At 51.6% G+C, this 26,501-nt stretch overlaps 1 protein-coding gene across 2 annotated transcripts in view; it reads right to left on the reverse strand.

The window, feature by feature from the left end:
• KAZN (kazrin, periplakin interacting protein) overlaps window positions 1–26,501 on the reverse strand; it is a 785,323-nt gene that overhangs the window by 417,606 nt on the left and 341,216 nt on the right. For both annotated transcript variants that reach the window (XM_041767723.1, XM_041767722.1), the window contains exon 2: window positions 7,342–7,558. In XM_041767723.1, coding sequence (XP_041623657.1) covers window positions 7,342–7,558 — 217 coding nt within the window. The remainder of the gene's footprint in view (window positions 1–7,341; window positions 7,559–26,501) is intronic.

A 26,501-nucleotide genomic window follows, 5' to 3' on the forward strand; every position in this document is an offset into this window, starting at 1 on the left:
CCCGGGATCGAATCCCACATCGGGCTCCCGGTGCATGGAGCCTGCTTCTCCCTCTGCCTGTGTCTCTGCCCCTCTCTCTCTCTCTCTCTCTGTGACTATCATAAATAAATAAAAATTAAAAAAAAAAAAAAGCCATCCTCAGCCAGCGACTATTTCGGCCTCCAGTGGACATGTGACAACTTCTGTAGATGTTGGTGGTTGCCACAAACAACTGGGGTGTGGAGGGTTCTACTGGCATCTAGTGGGCAGAGGACAAGGATGCTTCTAAACGTCCTACAGTGCACACAACAACCTCCGTCCCCAACAGAGAATCATCTTGCCCTAAATGTCAATGCTGCTGAGGCTGAGAAACTCTAGTATAAAAGAATCAGTAAAATATTAAAATATTAATAGGTCCTTGGATGGGCACGGTCTTGGGCAACCAGAGGTTGCCAAGGCCACAGGGAGGGCAGCTGGTAAAGGGAAGGACACCAGGCAGACGGAGAATAAGGAGACCACAAGACTCCAGCTTCACCAGGACTCACGCTTCGCTAGAGAGAAAAAGCACACAAAGTGCACCAAGGAGGAGGCCCCAGGCCCAGGATCAGATGCTTCTTTCTGGTGAAAAGTGACCTCTGAGATCTTGCAAGCAGGATCCAGTTCTCTCTTTGGCAGCTAACTTCACACTCAAGTGAGCGGTATCGCTGTTCCCCTCACTTTTGTCAATGATTTTATCACAAGGACGCAGAAATTACTAGAAGCCTAAGGAAATCCTAAGAATAGAGACAAGCCTACAGCTCCCTCAAATCTTCTCAACATAGCAAATCAAAGGACCTTTCCGACTTTGGAGACAACATAGGTTTAAAGTAGGAGAGGGACCCTGTGGGCTTGGGTTCCTGGCTCTGTCACCGCCCACTGAGTGACCTTCGGCATCGGAGGGGAATGGGCGAGAGCGTGGACTGCGGCGCCACAGCTGGGTCATCTAGCAGAAGAATGCCCTTTTGGGAGTAACATATCATCTCTCTACCCAATTTTTCTTACGTGTGATATGGGTACAAGAATGGTCCCTGCCTCAGAGGTCATCACAAGGACTGAGTGTATTAAGGAAATGCATGAATACAGGAAAGCACTTGGATAGTACACCTGCTCCGGGTGGACACGACGTCAAAGCTTGGTGTTATCAGCGCCATCAGAGTCATTACCATGTCACGTGACTTCAACTCTCCCAGTCCCAGCTTCCTCTTTTGAAGAATGCACAGAAGAGTTGCCGACTCACTGGGCACGGCATCCAATTATGCGTATGAAGCCCTTGGGACAATATTCGATGTTTACTTATTGAAACGTTTGACAAGAGCGCTGCGAGTAGTCCTCATTTAGTCCTACGTTAAACCACTCACCAGGTGAAAACCACACGGTGTCGGGATGGTTCCAGAACGCCTAGTGTTTTGTGATATACTTAAGAGGTGAGCTCCGAGAACCATTAAGAATCGCCGAAGGTGAGCGTAAAATATTAGCGCTGGCCCCACCTTCCTTGAAAGGGTACTTTGCTCTTAATGATCCACATTACTTCAAACCATCTGCAGAGCTGAGACGGTACCGGTGAGAGAAGGCCTTGACACCCCACAGGGGTACTCCAGCGCCTGCTCTGATGGAAGGGGATGGGTCAGGGGTGCGGCGCGAGGCGACCCCTTCTCCCACTTTCCTCCATCCTCCTGGCCAGGCTGCACATCACAGGAGAGCACAGAGACCTCGGGGGTGCCCTGCAGAGCTGCCTGCTAACAAGCTCCACCTGAGCTCTCGTGCGAGGGTCTCAATTCATCAGAGGGAGAAGGGGACGGGAGCTTTTCAGGAGCCTGACCCAAAGGTCCAGGAAGGCCAAGTCTTAACAAAGACACCAAAACAAATTGAGAACCGATGATTTCCCACCACACGGAAGCCACCTGCCCAAACAGTTGTTCTTGCCAAACTCATTAAAACTGCGTTCAGCTTCTTTCATGTTTCTAGCAGCTTAGGACTCCAAGGGGGAAGCAGGAATGCCCACAGAGCACAACCTGGATTCTACCGCTTAGATCTGAGGTTGCCTCAAACAAGCAAGAATGTTCTGGTCTCATCCAACCACATGGGGAGGAAGAAGAGAGCCCTTTGCCTGGCCTTCCTCCAGCTTCTTTTTCCAGTAGGGATGGGGCTGGCGGGGAACCTTGAGGACGGTGACATGGCCCAGCAGGACTCTTACCCGCACTGAACCATCAGATACAATCTGCCACGATGGATGGTCACTCTGTTGGCTTCTGGGAAGCTGGCCTTTCCTAAGTGATCCTGCCTGAACCTGCTCCGCCTGCATTTCAGGTGACTAAGACACTGTGATGAGTGCTGTTGGTGTCATCCCGTGTCATCCCATGTGTTACCCTGATACCCAGCCCAAACGGTACAGACTGATTTTTCACTTACAGGATCCCTTAAAAACCCATTCCCTGGCCTCAGCGGGCAGAGTAAGTAGTGTCCTTGCCTGATGGATGGCAGGGGGTAAGAAGCTAAGCACCAAAGCTCACACAAACCAATCCTGGAAAAGGTTTGAAACAAGAACTGGGGAATTCATGTTGACCGCACTCTCCTTAGCCATATAACTCAGGAATAAATATAAACAAAATAGGCAACGGACATGGCCAGGACCCCAAGCTTGACCTTCCGGGCCCCATATGACTTGCACTGTGCAAGTAGGCAGTGCTCCAACCAGCACTCCCCACCTGCCAGGCCCATCTGCTACAGGCTCACTGGCAGCCAGTAAGTCACAAATTATGACCTACGGGATTCCTAAAAAGTGCCAGCGGTCTTGGAGAGTAAGGGGTCAAGGCATGGGAAGGAAGACAAACCTTGTCTTACCCTGGGAGGACATGGGGCAGTGCTCCCACTAATAAAATCAGTTTGGCTTAGACCCTGGTTAATATCAAAGAAGTTCTGAAAAGCACCAGTAAATCACGGGATATCGGAAGCGTGAAATTAATCAGAGCCAGAAACTTGACTTAAGGGGTCCTCGGAAGGCATTTTCCAAAGACAATGGGAAGACAGTAAATAATAGGCAATCAATAACTAATTTCAACCATGCTGTACTGATCTGTAAGTAACCTCTTTGTGACCATGCATGGGGATTTTTGGGAAGAACTTTGAAGTCCCATCTCTTGACAGCCTAGCAGATGAGGAAGAGACACATGTCTCTCTCGCCCCATTGATACAGCCAGAAAACCAAGACGTACGTGACCCAAGCCCTATACGTTGGGGGCAAGCTAACAGGAGGCCTCAGAGATCCCACCTCATTTTGTTCCATCTTCTCTGCCATTTGAAAAAATCCTTTTTCAAAAAAAAAAGAAGTCTACTTGGGAAAACAAGAGCGTAGGTAGAACGAATTGGGAAGGGGATGCCAAAAGACAGAACTTATTTTGCAAAGCCACAGTGTCTAGCGTCTCTGCAGACTGCTCACACATTCAATTTAGTCCAGAGGTAATTCATACTTCACCGAAGAATTTCCAGTGTTGTAGTGACGCTACATAAGAACAGTCAGACCTGAAGTAACAGTCTATTTTAGCGCCTAGGGAGAAAAATAAAAAATAAAAAACTTGCATCTACTTATGGAAATGTACCAAGGTGTAGAGAACGACCCTGTTCTCCATCCCCATCCTAACACATGCAGTAGGCTGCTTGCTAGTCCTCAACACCCAAAAAAGACGCTATCAGCACTTCCACTCGCATCGGCATATAAATACAATTACTTCAAAAAAAAAAAAAAAAAGCCCACAAACTAATAGCAGTAGGCATACATCCTACTAGGCACACGTATTTTATGGAATATACAGTTAACACCTATTTGAATCGGGTACAATGGAGCTTAATTGTTTTATTCTATGCATAGCAAAGCAACCAATTGAATCTAATATTAGTCATTCATCAGATAAAACATTTTCGGAGAAACAAACTGCTATATTTTCCCCTCAAAGAACAGCAAGCATTTTAAACACATTTTCCAGAGATGTTACGCCGAGGAAAACAGCTTAGAAATGTTACTTTAAACAAATCCGTTCTCTGGCTACCAACAACAAGACAAATTGGAACAAATGCTTGGCTCTGTTCTTTCCGAGGCTCCTTCTGTCCACCTGTCAAAGGCAGTTTTGACCCCCACCCCCCAACCCAAGAGGCAGCTCCGGAGCTGTGAAATGTGCCGCCCTGCACGGATGCCCTCCACACTGTATGCCAGCATCCTCATTAGGGATTATCCAACTCACTCGAAGCAGGGAGAGAGGAGATGGGCTGGCTGCCAAGTGTTCTTTCAACACAGATTCCGAAAGAAGATCCTGCAAAGTGTCGAAAGCCCAGATTTTCAGCAGTTCACTTTCTAGACTCCGTTACATAGCAACCATGCCAGCTCACACAGGGTACCAACCAAGTTAATATTTTGTTTAAATGACACACTGCATTAACTCTCTAGGAAAACCCAAGTTTTCTTCATTGACTCACCTACCGTCAGATACCATCGCCGGAACAAAACTCCCATGGCGAACTGATGAGCTCGTTTAATTCATTAAAGAAAATTTTTAACCAAAAAATTGAAGATAGATCTAACAAAGTCTTGGCGGGGAGAGCAAGAGGTGACTCTCCCCTGTAACCATTTGTGCTAATATTATTAAAAGTGCATTAGCATTCATTTAATATGTGCATAATGCCCTTTGGTAAAATACGACTTCTCCAGATGCATTTTGAAAGATACTCATTTCATTCAAAACTTTGATTTTGCAAAAAGACAACTCAATAGCAACCCAATGCTCCCAGGGTTTGGGCCCGTGAAGTCTCACCAGCACAGACAAAATTAAAACAGGAGATGAATTCGGAAGAACAGTCAGGAACCCCCAGGAGCTGAGCTTCCAGGAGGTGTGTCATGAAGAAGCACGAGGAAACCAATCGGGTCGCACTTTAGACTTCGCTTGAGAGAACCCCACGCTTTCCTTTAGGAACTTCCTTTAGGAACACGAAAGCACCAGCCGAAGAAACCCACCGGACCACGTCTGCAAGGGGTTTCTGTTCTGACAAAACGCTCCCATAGGTCAGGAGAGAAAACCAAAGCAAGAAAATAAAAACAAAACCGAAAGAACTCACGGAGGCAAAAAGTACTAGTTTGAGGTACCCCTGTATAGACAAGTAAGTGATGCCCTATTGGATTATATGGCAAGGGCGGGGGGGTGGGAGGTGGCAGGGAGCTTGTTGTCTTTTCAAGCATCACCTTGGTTTAAATTCACATCAATTTAGAGGGATATGCGGCCAACGATTGAGTTAACCTTTAACATTTTTTAAAATCTTTTTTTAACCTTTAACATTTTATTCCCTGATTATGAAATCACCAAACTCCCCCTTGGTGGAGGTCGAAAAATATCAAGGATACACAGAGGGGAGAAAATCAAGACCATCCTTCATCCAACGGCCCACAGGCGGCTACTGACACGGGCAGTACCTCTGTGAGCACGAGGGAGATGCTGGTTTCGTGTGTTTTTAAGGATATGGGGAGATCCAAAAGTCATTCGGACAGCCTTGTGCATTTTTGTAGGAAAAGAGAAGAAGGAAACCGCCCACCCTTGCTCCACGACAACCACCATTTAACCATCGGCTAAGTGTCTCCATTTCCAAGTTGGGCGCGTGGATCGCTGCCGTCCTGACCTCCTCCGCGTGCTCGCCCTGCAACTGGACCCAGGGCTCGAGGGAAAGCCACTTAACTTTTCCCTGGCTGAGGAAGGGGGCGGACGGTGGGAAATAAGGCAGCCTTGCTCAGCCCTCCTCACCACGGCTCTTGATTCTTAGCAGAATGCCAGGTCGGAGCTATTTCTCTAATGTTGGAAGAGTCTCTGCCGATAAAGAGTAAAGCATTACCGTGCAGTCTGGCTTCCTTTTTCTTTTTTTTTTCCCCCTCCAGATGCCAGCGGAGAGCATCTTCCACACACAATGACAGAGCAAGGGATAAATGATAGAATAAGCCGATACCTACCTTGAAAACTGCAGCAAATAACCGCTTTCCAACACCTTCCCACCATTACATCATGGCTACTTCAGTACCCAGTTCCCGCCCGGATTCCTGAGACTTCTGACCGACTCCCAAAGTCCCAAGTTCACGGACTCGAAACGCCACGTAAGACTGATGTGCAGCCTTAGGATCCCCCAGAAAAAAAGCACCGCTTCCCCGGGAAGGGAAGGAGCAACTAGGAACCGAGGGCGAGAAGGCATCAACACCAACACGGACACTCTCTCCACACTTAGGGGAAAGCTCTCGAAATAGCAACCACACCAGAAAATTCCTCCGAACCACTGAGCTATTGGTACCTCATACTTCACCGAGTGACATATTTATACAAGTGGCCCTGCTGGGCTGGATCGTGTTTCTCTGTCGAACTCTGGATTTCAGCGGTTTGGGTTTTATAATAGGAGATGATATTAATGATCAGTGATACCATTTCTTAAAGAGCAATTAGGCAAAAAAAAAAAAAAAAAAAAAAAGGAAAAGGCTGAAAAGGCCACTCTGCCCTTTTACTTTCCAATCCACAGAAACCAAACAGGACATTTTGGGGATGCTTCCTCCACCTTTAACCCTCCCGGGCGTTTCAGGGGTTCATCACTGTCAATGTCAACACGGTCCAGCTGTCTCCCCCCACCTCCCTGCCCCATCCCCATCCTCTAAAGTGCAAACAGTCCCTTCCAGCAGCGGCTCCCCTGCACCCCAGCACCTCAGCCTTCCTTTCTCCAGGAGCCCATCACTCAGCCTTTGAGGTCTAAGATTTCCCTCTGCAAAGTGCTCTCCTGTTTATATTTGCTGGAAATCGAAACTCCCTGCTGAGCAGAGCATCTACTGTTGCATCGCTGTGCTCCGCTGTCTGCACGATCTCAGATGTGTGTGTGTGTGTGTGGAGGGGGAATAAAGTCCAGATGCAATCGAGCCCAGGGATTCGGCCTCCCTGGAGAAAAGTGCGGGCCGGTCCAGCCCTGTACCCCAACCGAGCTCGCGGTCGCCCCGGGGCGCGGGGGTGCGGGAGGCGCTGCGGGCGCTGCTGCGGGCGCTGTGGGCGCTGTGGGCGCTGTGGGCGCTGTGGCTCCCCACCCTCTCCACCTTCCCACGGCCGCGGGTGGGCGCAGAGGCCCCCCGGGCATGCAAAGTTTGCCCACGGAGCCGGGGGGCCGTGTGCCTCCCAAAGGGCACTTGCATGCGCGGGAGGGGCGCCGCCCCGGGCCCGGTGCGACCGCGTGGACCCGGAATGACAGCAGCCTGCAAGCGCTGCACCGCGCGGCGAGCTGGCCCGGGCGCCCCGCGCGCCCCGCGCCCTCCCCCGCCCCTACCTTGCGCGCCGAGCTGCTGGCTCTCCATGTCCGCCGCCGCCGCCGCTCCCGGGCCCGGGCCCGGGCCGCCGCCGCCGCCGCTCAGCTCCGCCAGCCTCCGGTTGGTGGCCGTGAGCTCGGCCCGCAGGTTGGTCACCTCCTGGCTGGCCGCCTGGACCGCCCCATCGATGCGGAGCGCGAGCTGCTTATTGTCTTCCATCATGCTCAGGATGCTGGCCTGGGGGCGAGAGAGGTGACAAAGAGCTGCATGATGCGCGCGCGCTGGGGGGCGCGGCCGGGCGCCCCCGGCTCTACCTGTTGGGCCCCCGCGGCCCGGCTCCCCCGCGCCCCGACCCCGGGCTCCGGCAGCGCCGGCTGCTCGGGCGCAGGAATGACAGCGGCGCCTCCAGCCGGAGCCGCGGCGGTAGCGAGGCGGCGGGGGAGGGGGAGGAGCCCGAGGAGGAGGAGGGGGAGGAGGGGGGGAGGAGGAGGAGGAGGAGGAGCGGAGCTCCGAGACCCCGGCGGGCGCCCAGCGCGGCCGGGAAGGACACCGCGCCGCCCGCGCTGCGCTCCGGGCCGGAGCCTACCATCGCCGCGCGCTCCGGAGGGGGCCCGGGCCGGCAGCGGGGCGCACCCTCGGCCCCCCGCGCCCCCGCCCTGGGGACACCCGCCCCGGGGCGCGGGGGAGGCGGGCGGCGGCCCCCGGGGGCGCGAGGGGGCGTCCCCCGCGAGGGGCAGGGGGCGCGCGCGCTGCGAGGCCGGCCCTGGGTCCCCCCCGCCCGGGCCAGCAGGCGCCCCAGCACCCTGGGCAGCAGGGCCGGGCAGGGCCGGGCAGGGCCGGGCAGGGGGTGGGTGCTCCGGGGACAGGGGTGCACGGGAGCGGGGCGGGGACGCAGCTCCGGGAGGGGACGGGCGGGGGGGGGGGGCAGCCGGGCTTCACCTCGTGGAGATGCGCGGGGACCGCGCAAGGGGAGCCGAGCTGGAGCTGGTGCCCCGAGTGCCCTCCCCCTGCCCCCACCTGCGCTGGCGGCCCTCCCCGGAAGGAGCTCCCTGCCCTGCCCGGGGGTGCCCCACAGACCCGAACCCCTTGGTCTGTGCACCCGAGCCAGACAGCTGGCCCCAGCCAGGTCCTAAGCTTCCTAGCTTTGGCTACATACTGGAGGGGGGCAGGGGGCAATAGGGCTGAGAAGGAGACTGGAAGCCCCCCCCCCAAAAAAAGGGGCTTACCCCCTTTCTCCTGGGAGCGCTGACGCCCTGCTGCCTCAGTTTACCCATTCCCTCTTCACAGGAGAAGCCTAGGTTACCTTAAAGTTGATAAACCCATCTGGCTCCTCTTTGTCCCAGAGCACAAGGCTTTGCATTTTTTCACTGGGGCCCTGGATTCCAGCCACCAGACCTTGTTACCATAGCAAGCTTCATTCCATGCAAATAGGACAATTTAAAACAGCCAGTGTAACCCCGAGGACAATAGTGCACCACCATTGGAGCTCAGTCAGTCAACCTCCGGAGAGAGTCGCCGGCGGGGAGCCTGCTGCAGGACGGGATGGGATGGCGGGCGCCGGCGCGGGCTCAGGTTGCCCACCCTCGGGAGGTACCGGCGGCATCCACCAGGTAGGAAGCCTACTGTGCGCAGAGGGCTCAGGCTGCATGGTCATCTCTTTGGAGTAAGGATTAGGGATTCTACTTTGGAGATGAAGACACTGAAGCTCCAGGTGGGGGGGGGGGGGAGGTTTAAGCGATTGACCCCAGGGGCCCGCAGAAATCAGGTGGAACTGAGACCGGAAGTAAGCGGTCATCTGATTTCCAATTAGTCCCACTGTGCCTTGGATGCTAGATTTTTATTTGGAACCATAAAAACCCACTCTTGCTCCAACCCCCTGGGGCCACTAACAAGCTTTTGCAAGAGGGCAAGGCGGTGTTGGTGGAACATGTGGCAGCCGGCAGCATTTTTCACTGTCTCCTCTACCGAGCTAACTACTCAGCTGGGGATTGAACCCCTGACCTGAGTCTCATTAGCGGGAATTCTGACCCCACCGGACCAACCAAGAAACTTAGGCGGCATGGTATATCTGTAAATCAGGATTCGGTTCTTTGAAGTCCTTTGGTTATATTATGGAGGAACCTCACTGTGAGTCTTCAAACGAGGGGCGGTCATGGTTCAGCCACTATGGGAAACTATGGGTTTGGTTTGGTGGTCCCTCAGAAAGTCAAACACGGAATCGCATTATGACTGAGCAATCACACCCCTGGGTAGACAGCCAAAGAGGTGAAAACAGTTATCCGGCCTCAAGGTCCTACACAAATGTTCAGAGAAGCGCTTCCCACCACAGCCAGCAGGTGGAAACAGCCCAAACGTCCTACCACAGATGATTGGATAAACAAGTTGTGGTATGTCCATACAGTGGGATACTACCCAGCCATGAAAAGGAATGGGGCACGGACACCTCCCGCCATGTAGATGGAGCTCAAAAGATAGTGTGTTGGGTGAAAGAAGCCACACGCAGAAGGTACCAGGATTTCATTTCCATGGAATCCCCAGATTAGGTACGTCCGAATAGACATGCGTGCCGGGGGCTGGGGGAAGAGGAGAACGGGAAATACCTGCTTAATGGGTACTGGGTTTTATTCTGGGGGGTCAGGAAACAGTTTAGAAATAGAGGTGGTGGGATCCCTGGGTGGCGCAGTGGTTTGGTGCCTGCCTTTGGCCCAGGGCGCGATCCTGGAGACCCGGGATCGAATCCCACATCGGGCTCCCGGTGCATGGAGCCTGCTTCTCCCTCTGCCTGTGTCTCTGCCTGTCTCTCTCTCTCTGTGTGACTATCATGAATAAATAAAGAAAAAAATATTAAAAAAAAAAAGAAATAGAGGTGGTGGTCGCACAACATTATGGACGCACTAGATACCATTGAATTGTTTGCCTTAAAATGGTTCACCTCGGGGGCGCCCGGGTGGCTCGGTCGGTTAAGTGTGTGACTCTCCATTTCAGCTCAGGTCACCATCTCAGGGTCCTGAGATCGCGTCTCAAGTCTGGCTGTGTGCTGGGCATGGAGCCTGCCTGAGGTTCTCTCTCATGCTTCCTCTGTCCCTCCCCCCCTCTTAAAAAAGGTTCATTTTATGTTATGTGACTTTCGTCTCAATAAAGGCAGAAGTCAGCACGTATGCAAATACCGGTAACTGGGGTGGGGGGGGGGAAGGGGTGTCCTGGGAACAAACTTTCTGGGGCGACAATCAGGAGCAGCTCTGCCTGGAGAGCGCACCGGGAGCTTCGGCGTGGGAGAAGGAGGGGGGTCGGCGTTCACGCGCCTTTGCATCCTTGCCACGTAACCCGTAGTAGCCCTCTGCCTGCGAACGGTGTGTGTGAGCGTGTTCGACGGTAAACAAACTGACCAAGTGTTACTCATTTTCCTCTCCAGCGAGATTATTCCCACCCACCAGAATCTTCAAATCAAGTCAAAACAAAACACAACAACAAAAAAAATCTAACACGGAGGAAAGAAAGCAAACACCCATTCCTTGAGTTCCTTTCTCTCTCTCTCTCTCTCTCTCTCTCTCTGCCTCCTCTTCCCCGGTTGTAAAACAGCCATTGAAATGTCAAGAAACTCACTTTAGAAACTCCTGGGGTGCCTCCTAGGATTTTAAAGAATTTTATTTTTGAGGAATTGCTTCTTAACATGAAAAAGGGGGCTTTTAGCAGCTGTGTCTCCTTATGTTCACCCACGTACAAAAGGACCAGATCTCAGACAGAAAGTCTGGGATCAATTACCCTCTAGAGTCTACTTGATTTAAACCAAAAAGAGGACTAGTCTCCCTCTCCCCCCCACCCCAGCTTCCACCACTGCTCCTCCCCACGCGATCTCAGGTAACAAAACGGTCCCAGAACCCACGTCTCTGCCCGCCCGCCCGCCCGCCTCCCGGCAGGCTCATGTGCGTTTACGACTCATTTCTTGGGAGACACACATGAACTTGGGGGAGGGGCTCCAGAGCTGTGTCTCAATCACAGCCCCCCCCCCTCGGGGGCTCACAACTGTGAGCACGTGACGGTGCTCCTTCCTAGAGTAGCCCCGGCCTCCCGGCCCAGTGAGCTGGTGTTGAGAACCATGCTGGGAAATGGGCTTGCTCCATAGGGATCTCCCCCCATTTCCCCGCTGCCGTCTTTCCCCATCAACCAGGCCCCATCCGAGGCTCGCTCAGGCCTTGCCCGCCGGCCCCTGTGCACTCACCATCCTCTACCAGTATCTGCCGAGCGCCTCATCTCCTTGAGCATCATTATGAGCGACTGTGCCATGTGATTTGGTGCCCTTCGAAGCTTACCTGGGCATTTTGGAAAGTCCACAAGACCATCCTCACTCAGAGAAAGAAATCTCCTAGCCCATCGCCGACAGCTGTGCCATGTGTACCTCCCTTCTCCCATAAATAGAATGGCCTTATAATTTAATGTCCAAACTGGGACACTTCTGAGAGCCAACGAGGGTGTTAGGAATAATGAAGCTGGGACAAGTGGCATCTATCGGAACTGTCCCCGGGAAGCCAGTACGTGTGGTTGCGCCACCCAGCAACCAAATGAGGCTACCGGGTCCTGGAAGGCAACGTTGGGTTCATTCATTCCAGCATTCTCCTTGTATAATGATGGATGGAGAAACAAGGACCCAGAGACAGGGAGGGGCCCCGAAGCCCTGTTGGTGAAGGAGTTGGGAGGGATGAAGAGCAGAGTCTTTAGCACATGACCCAGCCTCCTACTAATGTGTACCCAGCACCATGGACTGTCGGGTTCATACTGAACTACTTACTGGTTCCAGGTTTCTAGATTTGAAGGCGTGAGCTCACGGCCTTGTGCAATCTGGCCTCTGACCTCACGGTGTACCCCTCTCCCCTTGCTCACTACCCACCCGTCCGCTTAATTCTTTTGTTAAGATGTAGACCTCTAGCCTCAATGTCTGACCAACCACAGTCTCTGAGGAGGTGCCAGGGATCCACATTTACAGCAACTGCTTCCCGGGAGCATCTAGTGGACCATGACGAAGCTGGAGACTCACTGCCCTGGGCATCCAGGGCAGGTGCTCAGAAAGCACCACGCACATGCGTAAAACACATAAATGCGAGGAAGCCTCGGGACGGCAGGAATGCCTGCAGGGCCCCCGGCTCCCTCTCTTCTGGATGCTTCCACCTGTCTTCCCCACCCCCGTCCACCCGAGAGTCCCTCGGGAGCCCCCCACCCTCCCTGCAGATGGATGCTCTGTTTATTACGATGGTCACGTGCAAATCCCGGCCAATCTGGGAGTCGTATCTTTTGTTCATTCACACGGTTGACTTTGGCTGAGTGGGGTTTAACAGGTGCTCGGGGAAGGGCAAAGCATCTGCCAGACGGGGGCAACCGGAAGTCGGGCCCCTGGGCAGGAGGACGAGGAAGGGGCCGGACCTGTACACAGAGAGTGTGCCCGCCGTGAACCCCAACAGCTAAGCTACAACCCCTTCCCAGCAATGCCCCCGGGCTGCCATGGGTCACCCTCATATCCACGGTTATGAAACGAAGGGATGGAGAGAAAAAAGACACCAGGAGGGGACAATGGGACAGAGGACTGTGGGGCTTAGGGAAACAGCCTGGAGCTGCAAGAGGAGGATGTCTACACAAGAGGAGGGTGTCTACACGTGTCTGCACGGCACACACACACGATCAGTGTGAACACAGAGCACATTTACTAGTGTGAAGAGGGACATTCTCCCCTTGACTCCCCAGCAATCGCTCATCTAAGGGTCAGGAAGTTGGTCAGGTGCCTCCCTCTGTGTGCATTTAAACAACTCGGCCATCGTTGCCTGTTCTCCGCTTGCAAACGCTCTTTCCACATTCACCTGTAACTCAGACGCCCACACGCGTGGGACAGATGACTAAGGACACATGCTCCCCACGGACTCCTACACACACGTAGGTACCCAAAGCCTCTACTTCTTCAGAGAAGTGCAGTTTTTTTTTTCCTTTCTTGAATGTCCCTTGTATTTTTGATGTTTCTTACCTGGTGTGGTGCAGGGCTCACAAAAGGATGTACCTGACGCCCTGGGCTCTTGGCTCTTGGCTTTGTCACCTGTGTGATGGTGACAAGTAACAACAGCCAAGTAAAATGCAAAACCTTGAGACAAATACGTCCACCTGTAGAAAACCATCCCTGCACCCCCAAGGACTGGTTCAACCCCTGGGTATCTTGCCAGACCTCCCTCCTTCTCAGGTCTTGGTCCTCTCCTGTTTTCCAGCGCCACAGAGCAGTCTCTGGGGGGCTCCTTCAACAGGCTAAAGAGCACACGGTCAAGTCTTCCAGCCACTGTGCCTTTGGCTCCATTTCTTCGTCTCAGGGAAGCCCCCTCCCCAGAGCTTGCTGGCAGGACGATGCCAACTGACGTCACCAATGAGCTCTCTCTTCTCCGAGGGCAAGAGTAGAGCCAACACACAGGCTCTGGAGTTAGGGAGACAAGGGTTCGAGTCCCAAACCCACCACTTACTCACTCCATGACACTAGCAGAGTTTCTTAACTTCCCTGAGCCTCAACTTCCCCATTAGTGAAACTGGATGACGTGACTACATGCTTCACAGACCTGTTGAGGAATTAAATGACCCAATGCACCAGGCATCCCACAGGGTACCTGGTGCCCTGATAGGTGTTACCAGTGGTGCAGACACACCCGAGGAGGTGCCGGAGGGGCAGATGGGTGCAGCCAGGGCTGTATGGGCAGCTCCCGTCCTTCGGGCCCCCGCGTGGGCGAGCCTTTCTACCAGCCAACGGTGAACCTCCCCATCACTGAGGTAGGTGTTAGGAGCCCCTTTCCACAGATCAGTAGAAACTCCAAGCTTAGGTTTGCTCGACTCACCCAGCGAGGAGATGCAGAACCAGATTCAGGCCCAGGTGTGTCTGAGGCCAACGCTTCTGCCTTCTCTCCCTTCCCCTTCCCCTCGGATGCACGAGCACAGTCTCCTCCCTGTGGGTCCTGATGCACCAAGGGACCCTCCTGGTTCCTTCCGGCCCCAGGCCCTTCTTTCTCCACCAAAGGCACCAAAGTGATGGAGAAATAGAAGGAGCCACTCCTTGGTGGCCAGTGCATTAGTTCTCCCAGGCCCTGGGGACCCATTTGGTAAATTAGTTCTTTTGGTTCGTGAAATGGCACCCCAGTGGCTTGAAATGCTTTGCAGACCTACCCTAAGTGGGTAATTCATTCTTTTCTCACTGATGGTATCATTTGTGTGATCTCCATCCTAGACAAGTTGCTTTTTATGCTTTCTAGGGGTGGATGAGAAGATAGGTTTTTTTTGGGGGGGTTGTTTTGTTTTAGGGTGTGTGTGTGTGTGTGTTTTAACAGAAATGCGTTAGACTCAGTAAGGAGCACTGTAGGATTTGCCGAGAATGGGATTTTCAGGACCCCTTATCCTTTTTCTCCCCATATTTTGCTCTGCTGTTTAGTTAACTAAGTGATATCTCCAGGAGAGGTTTTTCACTCATTTCTTCTCCCGCCGCCACCCCTTGCTCAGACCCCTGAGCGCTTCTGCTTCCCTCTCTGCTCATTTCTTTCTGCTCCTAGGATGCCTGATGCACCGAGGCCCCCCACCCTCTTAGGACCAGTGCAATAAAGACCAGTGTGGCCCTCGCTCAAGGCCACAGGCAGACACCATATTAGGCACCAACCAGCCTGGAGAATTAAGACCCCGGTGCCCCTAACGACTCATTACAAAGGCATCTCAGATATGGTGACCTGTCCTTTCTCAGGAATTGGAGACAGCAGTAGTAAGGAAGGGCCTTGGAATCTCGCCCCTGGAGTCAACACTAAACCTTCCTGGCACTAAAGTGCCCCGGGAAACCATATTTATTGGCCAAATAGTATACACCGTTCAGCCCATGTGCCATGAGGACTGTATCTGCAACCATCTGCCCCGATATTCAGGATTAGCTGTCCAACTGTATACATAATTAGAAGAGAGCTATTTTACCCAACATTCGGCTCATTGGGATAATGTGTCTCCAGCCAGGAAATTGTGAAGTTGCCATATTTATCTTAATTGACTGCCCCCTTTATCTGTTTACCTGCCTTATTTTATGCGGGGGAGAAGTAAAACAATTTTATAATCCAATATTCGAAACCACGAGACGGCGTTATTAGGCATGTGTGCAGTTCAGGAGGGAGCTGTGTTTGCTCAGAGCCATGTCGGTGATGGTGCTGTGGGTCAGTAACCTCCGGCGTCTGGGTAGTGGAATGACACCCTGACCCCTCGGCCCGGGCACGGCTAGCGGTGGCCGTGCGCCCCGCTGGAAAAGCAAAGAGCTAGGAGGTTTGGTGTTAAAAGCAGTTGGCAGAGACCTAGAAACCAGGGCTGGAGTGGGGGGGGGGAGGCTACCCTGTCCCCTGGTGGGGGGTTCTCTGGGATCCTGCAGCCACGTCTCCAGCCCCGACCCTCCTCCCAGCACGTTGGTTCCACCCCTAGCCCCTCAGACCTCTGGGGCTGTCAGTGAAGGGAAGCAAGTGTCCCGGCTCTGAAACAGCCGTCCTGCATCCGAGAGATGAAATAGTTTAGAGAAAAAGAAACAGAGCTGGGTGCTCCCCCACCCACAGGGGCCAGTGAGGAGTCCCTGAGGACTGGGGGGGCCTTGCAGGTCTTAATCCTGGCAGCCTCAGGGCTTTGGGGCGTAGCGTCGAGCCTGAGTCTTCTAGGCAGCTTCGGGAAGAAATGAAAGACGGATCGAGGTTCTCGTCCTGTCATTCATTAGGAGGCATCAAACCCAAGTGTGAACTTCGATGCCTCCCAAAGGCTGGACCAGGTCCAGGGCCCTGGCTGGGCCCACAGAGCACTTCTGTGCCGTGTAGGAGAGGTGCAGCCTCTTGCCCCAGGCAAATGCAGCCCTGCCTGAGGGCACAGACTCAAAAACAGCGCCCGGGCCCTCCTGTGGGTGAGCTCCCTTCGCACACGAGGCAGGAAGTGATCACACGTGCGTGCCCCTCACCACCGGGATTTCCCCCTAACCCGGGGGGTTTCTACGGTTCTAGCTTTCAAAAGATCATTTCTATCTTCTTACTGTGGGAATTCAAAGTAACGTACCTTCACGCATCTCTGTGCCCTCTTCTGTGAAGACCACCGAATGACGTTATTTTACCTTTTCGATTGAATTCGTCATGGGACAAACTCTTTTTTCCGAGTTTTCTAGACTTTCTAAGAAGATGCCAAATGAGCTGGCAGGTTCAGCATCCAGTTTTGCCTGAGAGTGCGCGGGGAGGGGGTACGGTGATAATAAGACAAGAAAAATGTTGCTAATGGGTTCACCCAACACACCACCAAGTACTTAGCGCACGTCCCTGAAAACAGCCACCTGAGGCAGCTGCTGCTGTGCTCACCTCACAGATAAGAGACCTGCGGTGCGGGGAGCTGAGCCACCCAAGGTCATACAAGCCACAGAGGCAGGGCCGGGCCCTGGATCGATGGGACGCCGGCGGCCTCTACCTCACTGGTATCTTGTGTCACTTCCTTACTCCTCCAAACGCGCCGTTTGGACTGCTGAAGCGAAAAGTGGTGGCCAGATGGGACCCAGGCCACACCTGCCGTGGGGAACTCGGCTCCGGAATTCTCCGCTTTGCCACTGGAAGGACGCCTGAACACCCCTGCTGGGGCCCATGACCCTCGTGGCCCCAACGGGCCTGATTTCCCGGGTGCTCACCTCCGTACTCTGCGTGGGCAGCAGGTGCGAACAGAACGCCCCGTCTGTGAACTTTAGAATTTCAGATCTAGATGGAACCTCAACGTTCAGAGGTCGAACGTGCTTTCTGTACAGGTGAGGAAACTGAGACCCCGGGAGGCAAGCTGACAGGCCTGGACAGCCCAGACATGCAGGGATGGGTTGGGGGGGAACCTACCATCGCTATTATCTGTTTATATTTTTATAAGTGAGCACATGGCCTTGGACGATGTTTGGTAAACATTTGCCGAACTGAATTAGAGACCCAGGCAGAGGGAGAAGCAGGCTCCATGCAGGGAGGGTGACGTGGGACTCGATCCCGGGTTTCCAAGGATCACGCCCTGGGCTGAAGGCGGCGCTAAACCGCGGAGCCACTGGGGCTGTCCGTGCCGAACTGAATTAAATTATGGCATTTGATTTATCCAACTGAGGTGTGCATCAAAAAAACAAAACAACACACACAAAAGAACCCCCAGCCACCACCAAAAAAGCCGACCGGCTCTATTTCTGATCATTCTGTTGTGAAAAGCCTCCAAACTCAATATAAGGTGAAAACCTCTGCTATGAAGCCCCCCTTTGATCTTACACTTCGCTTTCTTGAAAAGGATAGCAAAGTTGCCAACCGATTCTTGCCGAAATTAATAATCAAACCTTAGAGATCTTCCTTGGTTATTCCAACAACTAAAAACCAAAAGAAAGAAAACATTCCCCACGGTGGGTCCCTCCCCCTCGTCCGACACCCCCGCTGGGGAACAGCTGTGTCTGTTTAAAATTGATTTTGATCTCTCAGAAAGGATCTGGTTTCTCTGCGCACGGAGCTGCTGCCTCGAGACGGCCCGTGTGGTTCTGAGTGTTGGGGTTCTGCTGACTGTGTTGAAACTGGAACAGACCCCGCCCTTGGGGGCCTGGGGGACAGGACACCTTCCACCCGTGCGATGGCCGGGATGTCCCACTGCCTCCAGAGTCACTTCACCCCCTCTCCTCATTCCTCCTGCCTGCGGCAGACAGGATGGTGGCTGCTAATCCCTCACTCCCCTCCCAGGACAGCAGTGCCCCCCATGCCCCCTGCCCCTGCCTGCCCCTCCTGCCACTTTTCAGCACTGCTCACTAAGGTGCTAGAGCTGCTTCCTTTGCCCCACCGGGCCATGTGACCCGCTTTGGCCACCAGAGTGTTAGTTGACTTGCAGCAAGCAGGGACCTTTAATGCTTCCACACAGTTCTGCGTGGCCTCTTATGCTCCTGCGATCCTCCACGAGAAATGCACGGCCCTGGCGACTGCCTCATTATTCTCAGCCCCCGAAGGAAGACCCAGAAGGCAGCCAACCTGAGCCCGACCTTCGTTCAGCCTGGAGAAAAAGCCAGCCACACCCTCGGAAGTGTGCCGACCCGTAAAGAGGAAAAATGAATGTTGTAGTAAGTCCCAGAGATTCTGAGGCTGTTTGTTACACACCCAAAATGGACCGATGCCTTACTGAAACCAGCACCTGCCATAAGGCTGTCATCCCCCCTGCAGGCGGAAGGGCGTCAATGTGCACTCGCTTGTGGAATCTAAGAAGCCAAACAGATGAGCATAGGGGGAGGGAAGGAAAAATAAAGTAAGATAAAATCAGAGACTCTTAATCATAGGAAACAAACAAAATCATAGGGGGGGTCACTAGAGGGGAGAGAGGAGGGAGGACAGGGTAGCGGGGTGATGGGCATGAAGGAGGGCTCCTGATGTAACGAGCGCTGGGTGTTCTATGCAACTGGCCTCTACCTCTGAAACTAATAATATGCTATATGTCAACTAAATTGAATTTAAATAAAAAGTTTTTTTAAAAAGATACTAATGGGGTATTTATTGGCTCACGAAGTTGGGAGTCTAGAGGTAGGTCGGGGCTCAGGGACCCCAGGAGCTCAAGCCAGGAGATCTCTGCCGCTTGCTCCTTCCTGGCCTCCTTTCCCATTCTCTTCTCCACCTCTCCCTGTAGAGGAGGCCGGGGAACGCGGCCTTCGGCAGCTCAGGGCTTACGGGTGCTACTTGAGCTACGTCCAAGGACAAGGCCCCTCTCCTGTTGTTCCCAGGCAAGAGCTGGCCTGCCCCCGGGCCGCGGCACGATGCTCTCCCGACTGAGTAGGGGTGTGTGCCCAACATGGAAGCCCCACGGGACCAGGCTGGTGACCCCGCCAGGTTGCAAGGATCGGGAAGGAGCACATGCACGCAGCAGAGGGAGAGCTTCACCAGCAGGAGACAGGCCGTGGCCAACCAGGGCAACGGATGGCCATGCCCATGCCAACGCTGCCCCAACATGAGCTGATGAGCCAGGGCCTATGGGCTGGGCAGCAACTTGAACGTGCAGGCCCTGGCCACTCACTGAAACTTTTCTTCATTCACACGGGGCTGGAGTCCCCATCTCGTCTTCCTGGGTGATTGATTAGCTTAGACTTAACGTCTCCAAGCTGTAGTTCGCTTGATTATAAAGTGGGCGTAACAAGTGCATGACTCATCTTGGTACGGCAACGACGATTAAATGAGATATTATGCAAAATCCTTAGTCCGTGTAGGGGACACCATAGCATTCTCCCCAGCTTTCCTCCTCAGGGCCCACGCACTCACCTGCCAAGGGCTGGGGGTGTCGGTGACTGACGGCTCACACTTGCACCTGCCACCAGCAGTTGTCCTCTGCGGTGGGAGCCTCCCCCACCCAAGGTTGCATCCCCCACACCCAGGGACCAGCCCTCGGTTACCGACTTGAATAAGAAAAGCCCAGACCTCTGCCTCCAATTGGACAACTCTGAAGGGCCACCCCAGCTCCAGAGGTCCCTCTAGGCCTCAGGGGCAAGCCACATTGTCTGAGCTGTTCCCTCTGCCCAAATCTGACCTCTTCACTCTGTCCCGGAGTAGCTCCCTGGCGGACGCCCCAGGAAAGTGTGTGCATGCAGAGAACTAATCTAAAGCTTCCGGGGGGCTGACGCACAGGGAGTGCTCTTGTGTGCTAGTTATAACCACTGTTAACATGCACTTGCTTACTCATCCATTTGGCCACCGCCCACCTGCCAAGGGCACCTTAGAAAAGACAAGAGGATGAGGACAATGTACTAGCTAAGAGCGCAGACTGGCCTCTGGAGCCAGACTGCCTGGGGTCAAATCCCTGGTCTGCCTCCAACAGGCCTGTGACCTTGGCTTCTCTGTGTCTCAGTTTTCTCATCTGTAAGACAGCAGAGCTAACAGTTCCTATCTTGGGGTCATTATGAACATTAAATAAGTTGATGAGCATAAGGGTTTAAGATGCACCGGGCACGGAGCAAGTGTTTCTCAGTGTTTGCTGCGCCTTCTCTGGGTGGTACATTCAGTGCTGGGGATGCAGGGACAGAGGAGACCCAGTCCCTGCCCTCCCAGTGCTCATAGTCTAGTGGCTGAGACAGATACATCAACATATGAGTCCTCGACTTCTCTGGGACTTAGGAGGGCCTCCACTCTTGACCTCAGTGAGATGGAGCCACTGAATAGTTTGAGCAGAGGCACAATATGAGATGACTTCTGCATTAGAATGCTCCCCTGGCTGCTGTGTGGAAAAGACTCTAGTGGGACAGGAGCGGAGGCAGGAAACCATGCAGGCAACTCCTCCTAAGTCCAGAGAGTCATGATGGTGGCCTAAAAGGTGGGAGTACGAGGAGGGAGCGAGGTGAGCATGGAAAGATGGACTGGGTTCTAGACGCTGAAGGTAGAGACACAGGATCTGCTGACAGTGGAATGTGGCACGTGTGCAAAGAGAGAGGAGGCCAGGATGACTTGACTGCTTCGGGTTTGAACAGCTAGAAGAATGAAAACTCCACTCATGACTGGGGGACGCTCTGGGAGGAGCAGGCTTGGGGTGAGGTGTATGCTGATTTTGAGATGCATGTTAGACATCCAAATGGGGCTATCAAGCGGGCAGTGGGAACATGAGTTTGGAGTTCAGGCAGTGGATCTGAGCTGGAAATATGAATTTGGAAATCGTCAGCATTTAGGTGTCATTTACAGGCAGAAGAGACCGAGCTCCCGGCCGTGTGAGCACTGCTGGCCCTGCCCAAGGGTTTCGTCGAGGGACTAAGGATAAGGGGGCTGACATGCATAAAGCACCTAGCTTAAATCCTGGTGCATAGTAGATGCTCGTGACATGTTAGTCCACTCTCTCCTCACCACTGACCACACAACTTGTCCAATGCACAGCTGTGGCTCACTTATCCTTCACCCCCCACGTCTGCTAACGTCAGTCACATAATTCTTCATTGTACATGGCCCTGCGTTGAATATATTTTATAGATAATTCACCAGGGCTGGTGAACACCGAGCTGACTGCAACCCAGTACGATTACCCTGGAGGTCCCAGAGACGACCAGAAAATTTGCAAATATCCTAACAGTCAACGCCGTAAAAGATGCTGGATTCCTGTAGCTATGCATCGCAATCGGTACTAATTGTCCCTTACGTGGAAATTAAATGAGCAGATTTTTCCCCCCACGTGGCTAAAGGACTGTATGATGTCCTAGAAAATAATAAAGTGAATGAGCCCAGTATGAGAGGCAGCAGGCAGCCTCACACTGGGTTCCCTGCTGCTTATTAATAATACCAGCACATTGCATTAATCAGAGGCAGGGCTTGTCACAGGAGCACTACGAATCCGTGCCTGGCTGTCATGTGCAACCCCTGGATTCTGCTCCTCATCCAGCAATACACTAGCCACTCAGTTTGTGTCTTTTAATTTCAAATCTGATGATTAAAGCATGCTTAAAAAAAAAAAAAAAAAAGTTCCCGCAGTGGTCAAATAGTATGCTCATCCTAGCCTTTCTGAGTATACTCATGAGATGTGAAAACTATAATTTTTGAGCATTACCATGTGTCAGATATTGTGCTAAGTGCTTTACATTTCTCCCCTCATTTTATTATCTTGGAATTTAATTATTATAACAATTCCACAAGGTAGGTATTAGTAACACTATAATAATCCGAGGGTCCAAGAAATAAATTCTGAAGGTCGTACTGTCAGTGTGTGCAGAGCTGGGGTTTGAACTCAGGCGCAACTGATGGTAAAGCCGGAGCCTAAACCTCTACCCTGTGCTGCCTTCTAAGAAAAGATTGATGTCTTAAGCAGAACATTTAGGAGGTTCTGCTAAACCTCTGACTTACATTTTTATTAGTCGGGCACCAGGGATTGAAAAAAAGAAAGACAAAATGTCTTGGACCCTGCCTTGAATAAGTATATATTATACTGTCCTATAAAGTGGGAATGATAATACTCACCTCCAACGGTCATTATAAAGTTCACATAAATTTAATAGATATGAAACCATCCTCTTTTCTAGATAAAGGGTGTAATAGGAGGCCGATTGAAAAAATAAATTAATAAAGCTCATTAATATCAACATGTTTTACAGTGCTGAACCAAATCCTAAAAAATGGCCACATTTACTACTCCATCCTAAATTTTAACTTGTATGTGAATGGACCAATTTTTTCTCCCAAAGAAACATGCAATTTTTTGTTGCAGTTGACATAAATCTACTTTGCTTCTATGACTTGATTCATTTAAATTCTTTCTTTTTCAATTAAATAATCACCCAGCATCTAAAAAGACGTATTTCCATTAAGAGACTCCCAAATAGATGACCTTTGAGACCACAAGGGTGTATGCAAATTTTCCTGATTGCTTTTTATCTTCTTGTGTATCGCTTTCCCTAAAAATTCTGTCAGTCAGTGTATTTAAATTCTTTTCTCATCTCCTCATTGCACTGCTATTTACAATAATGAGTCACAGCTGAAAGGGACAGAAATATCATGGGCTTCTCTGAACATATGCCAACAAGAAGGGTGCTTCGCGGTGGGAAAAGGCTAATGCATGATAAGGGCAAGGCTCTCCTCTACCTGTGTGAAATGGAATTCGGAATTTCCATTAGTTACTTTATAGGCTTTGTCTGGTTTGTCTTTTTGATACAACCTGATATCTCTACGAATAATAGCAAACATGTATTAAGTGCTCGTTATACATCTGATCCATAGGAGCTCCTTAAATCTCCCAAGTCAGGGATAGGCACTCTTAATTACCTCCACTTTACAGTTGAGAAAATTGAGGTTTCGCAAGGTGAGATGACCTGCAGCATGTTGCAGAGGCAGGGTTTGAGCCCGAAGCTTGGCTGTGGACTCCAGCTCTGCCAAACGTGGGGCTCGGGGAAAATCGCTTTGCTTTTTAAACTTTCGTTTTCTCATCTGTAAAATGGGCTTGCTGGTCATCTCGGCCTTGTCCCTCCCAAGATGGTTATGGGCCTAAAGGAGTCACTGGGTGTGAGTGCTCTGTAAATCGTTAAGAGCCCAGCGATCACCATCGTCATTGGGAAGCGAGTCCAATGGGGGAACCAAGCGAGTCCATCAAAGGAACTGATGGTCATTCCGTAAGTGGGTTCACATTGGAGACTAAACCCAGCTTTGTTCAGAGAATCCACGGCCTGTGCTGTGTACGTGCTGACCACGAACGCCGAGGGCCTGGCTCCCCGGTTCTCTAATTTCCCCAGTGATCTGATCTTGCTGCAGAAGCGTGATACTAGCCTTGGAAATCAGCCCTTACTACCCTCTAAAGCTACTTCTCACCTCCCCTACATGCCAACGAGATTAGTTTTGCCACCCTCTTTGATTGGTGGCACGCTTCCAAGCTGAGGGTGTCTGTGGAAGCAATCTTTATGTTCAGATTTATTAAAGCCACTGTTGGTTTAATGAATTACTGCGATCCAATGAGCCCATAGATAGCTTGTATTTAACTTTTATGTGGCTGCCCCAGAAACCAGCTTGAAAAGCAGAAATCAATGATTGTGACAAAATCTCGATACAATTTATCTTGAATGTTCAGTTTGGGATTTGATGTATGCTATTGTCACATATATTTTATGCTCTCGGATGAATTTTATACTTACTGATTAAAGGGGTTTAGCAATATCAGTAGGACACGATTTGACAAACCTTAAAAGAAATGTTGCGATACTGCCCCCATCCATTGCATGCTAGTTTCTAGCCAGATTCGCCTCACATTTTAATCAACAGCACCAGTAGCTGCATCTTCAAACTACCAAAGGGAGGCCCTATTTACCAGTTCTTAAGTTAATTAGTAAAAATGCATTTAATTAATTATACCCACTGTGAATATTTGATTCCCCGGTAATTGGGTAGGGTATAGGCAGGAACCAGGTGGTATGGGAGGGGTGGACAAATTGACTAGGAATCTTCCCATTGGAGACCTTGGTCTCAGTAAGTATTATTTGCTCTTGGATTTTTTTTTTTGTAATGCGCCAGCTACTATTTAGAAATAACCTGTTCATAAGCAACACCTGCAGATTAGCATGAAGTTCCTATTTAGAGAGGTTGTCTAGACAGAACCTAAAATAAGAAGTTTAAATCTTCAGCACTCTTATGGCAGCAGGCCATAAGACTTTCATGGAAACCAAGACCAGGTGGCTTTTTCAGTCCTCAGACTAATCAATTTATTATACAGATGCCCACAGAATGGGATTGAAGTTGGCCTGCAAAAGAGCATGACCTAACCGATATATCCTATTCAGAATGTTTCTTTCATTTGTCTACTCATTCATCATCAAATCATCTACACGTCCATTAACATATCCATCCATTCACTCATCCAGCCATCCAACCATCCAGCCAGTCATCTGTCCAGTCATGCACCCATCCATCCATTGATCCATCTACCCACCCATCCACCCACTGTCCACCCATCCATCTACCCTCCCATCCATCCATCCATCATCCCCCACCCATCCATCCACCCCTCATCCATCCCTCTCTCTCTCCATCCATCCATGCATCCATCCACCTACCCATCCATCCATCTATCCACCCCCCTACCCATCCATCCCTCTATTTATCCATCCATCCATCCATCCATCCATCCATCCATCCATCCATCCACCTACCCATCCATACATCCATCCACCCCCACACCCATCCATCCCTCTATTTATCCATCCATTCACCCATCCATCCACTCATCCATCCATCATCCCTCTTTCCATCCACCCCATCCATCCATCTATCCATCCATCTATCTACCCATCCATCCCCCCACCCATCCAACCTTTTTTCCATGCACCACTCACCCATCCATCCCTCCATCCCTCTTTCCATCCACCCACCTACCCTTCCATCCTTCTAGTCTAACTAGCATTTATTGAGTGTTTAGTTTGTGTCAGACACTCTGCTAAACTTTTATCATAGATAACCTCATTTAGTTTTCCCCACAATCTCTGAAGTCCAATATTAATATCATTGTACATTCACAGCCTCTTCATTCCACAGATGAAGGAAATAAGGCTCAGAGAGGTTAAGTAACTTATTCAAGTCACACAGCTCACATGAGAAGGGAAGGGGCTCATGTTCATCTCCCAACTCTAAGACGAGGCCCTTTTTTCCCTACCACTTCTAACCTGGCTGCCTCGTAAGAATTCTGAATTGTCAAAGTTTAACCAGCTTAATACCTGAAAAGAGAAATCACTCCCCACCCACCACATGTTCATCGCAGGGGATGAGGTTTCATCCATTTACATACCAGGCCCCATACTAAGTCCTAAAGATAAGACGGTGGACAAGCAAGACACAGACATTGTCCCTCTACTTCATAAGCTTGTAGACCAACAGACACACAATGGACAACTACTTAGTCGCGTTGTTTGGCAGCTTGAAAAACATTATGCATAGGGTAGGAGAACAATCAGAACTCCCAGTGATGTATCCCTAGCTCTCTAAGCCTCTAGCTCCTGAGTGCCTTTCGGTTCTGTCCTCTCCTCGACCACTGCGCCTGACTTGGCTCAGGTTACCTGCCAACTTGTCCCCAGGATTCCAGCAGCAGCCTCCTCACTGGCTCCCTGACCACTTCCTCCAGTCTTGCTCCTCCCCCAACCAACTGAAATTCTGCCTGGCTGCAGGAGTAGCCTTCAGGAACTAGTGTTTTAATCAACTCTTTCTTTTGCTTAACCCCTTCAATGGACTTCACTATCTTTAGGAATAAACCCCAACTCCTTAATGCGGCCTAGAGGACCCAGTCCCCGCCTACCAGAGCTCTTGAATGTGCCATGCCCTCACATGCCTGAACCTTTGCACCTGCTGTTGACTCAGCTGGAGCCCCCTCACCTGGATACCTCCTACCCTCCTCCTCCTCTCTCCCCTCCCCTCACTCCTCTCTCCACCCCCTTCCTCCTTTTCCTCTGTGCACTTAGGACCAGTTCCTTTCTGAAGTCTTGGTTGAATAGAAAAAGCTCCGGCCCTATTCTCCTGGAGCATTCCTGAAGGCTTTCCTTCACAGAACCTCCTCTGTTATCCCGTAACTGCTGGTTTCCTCTACCAGGCTGAAAGCCTGTGAAGGCAGGAGTAAGTCCTCCCTGACCTTCGCACACTCATTGCCTAAGCCTCCAGCTTGACCCACACTATGTGCTCAATGAACAGTGGTTGAATGAATGAAGGCA

This window comes from Vulpes lagopus, chromosome 8 (genome assembly GCF_018345385.1).
Source record: "Vulpes lagopus strain Blue_001 chromosome 8, ASM1834538v1, whole genome shotgun sequence".
In the NCBI taxonomy this organism is placed as follows: Eukaryota; Metazoa; Chordata; class Mammalia; order Carnivora; family Canidae; genus Vulpes; species Vulpes lagopus.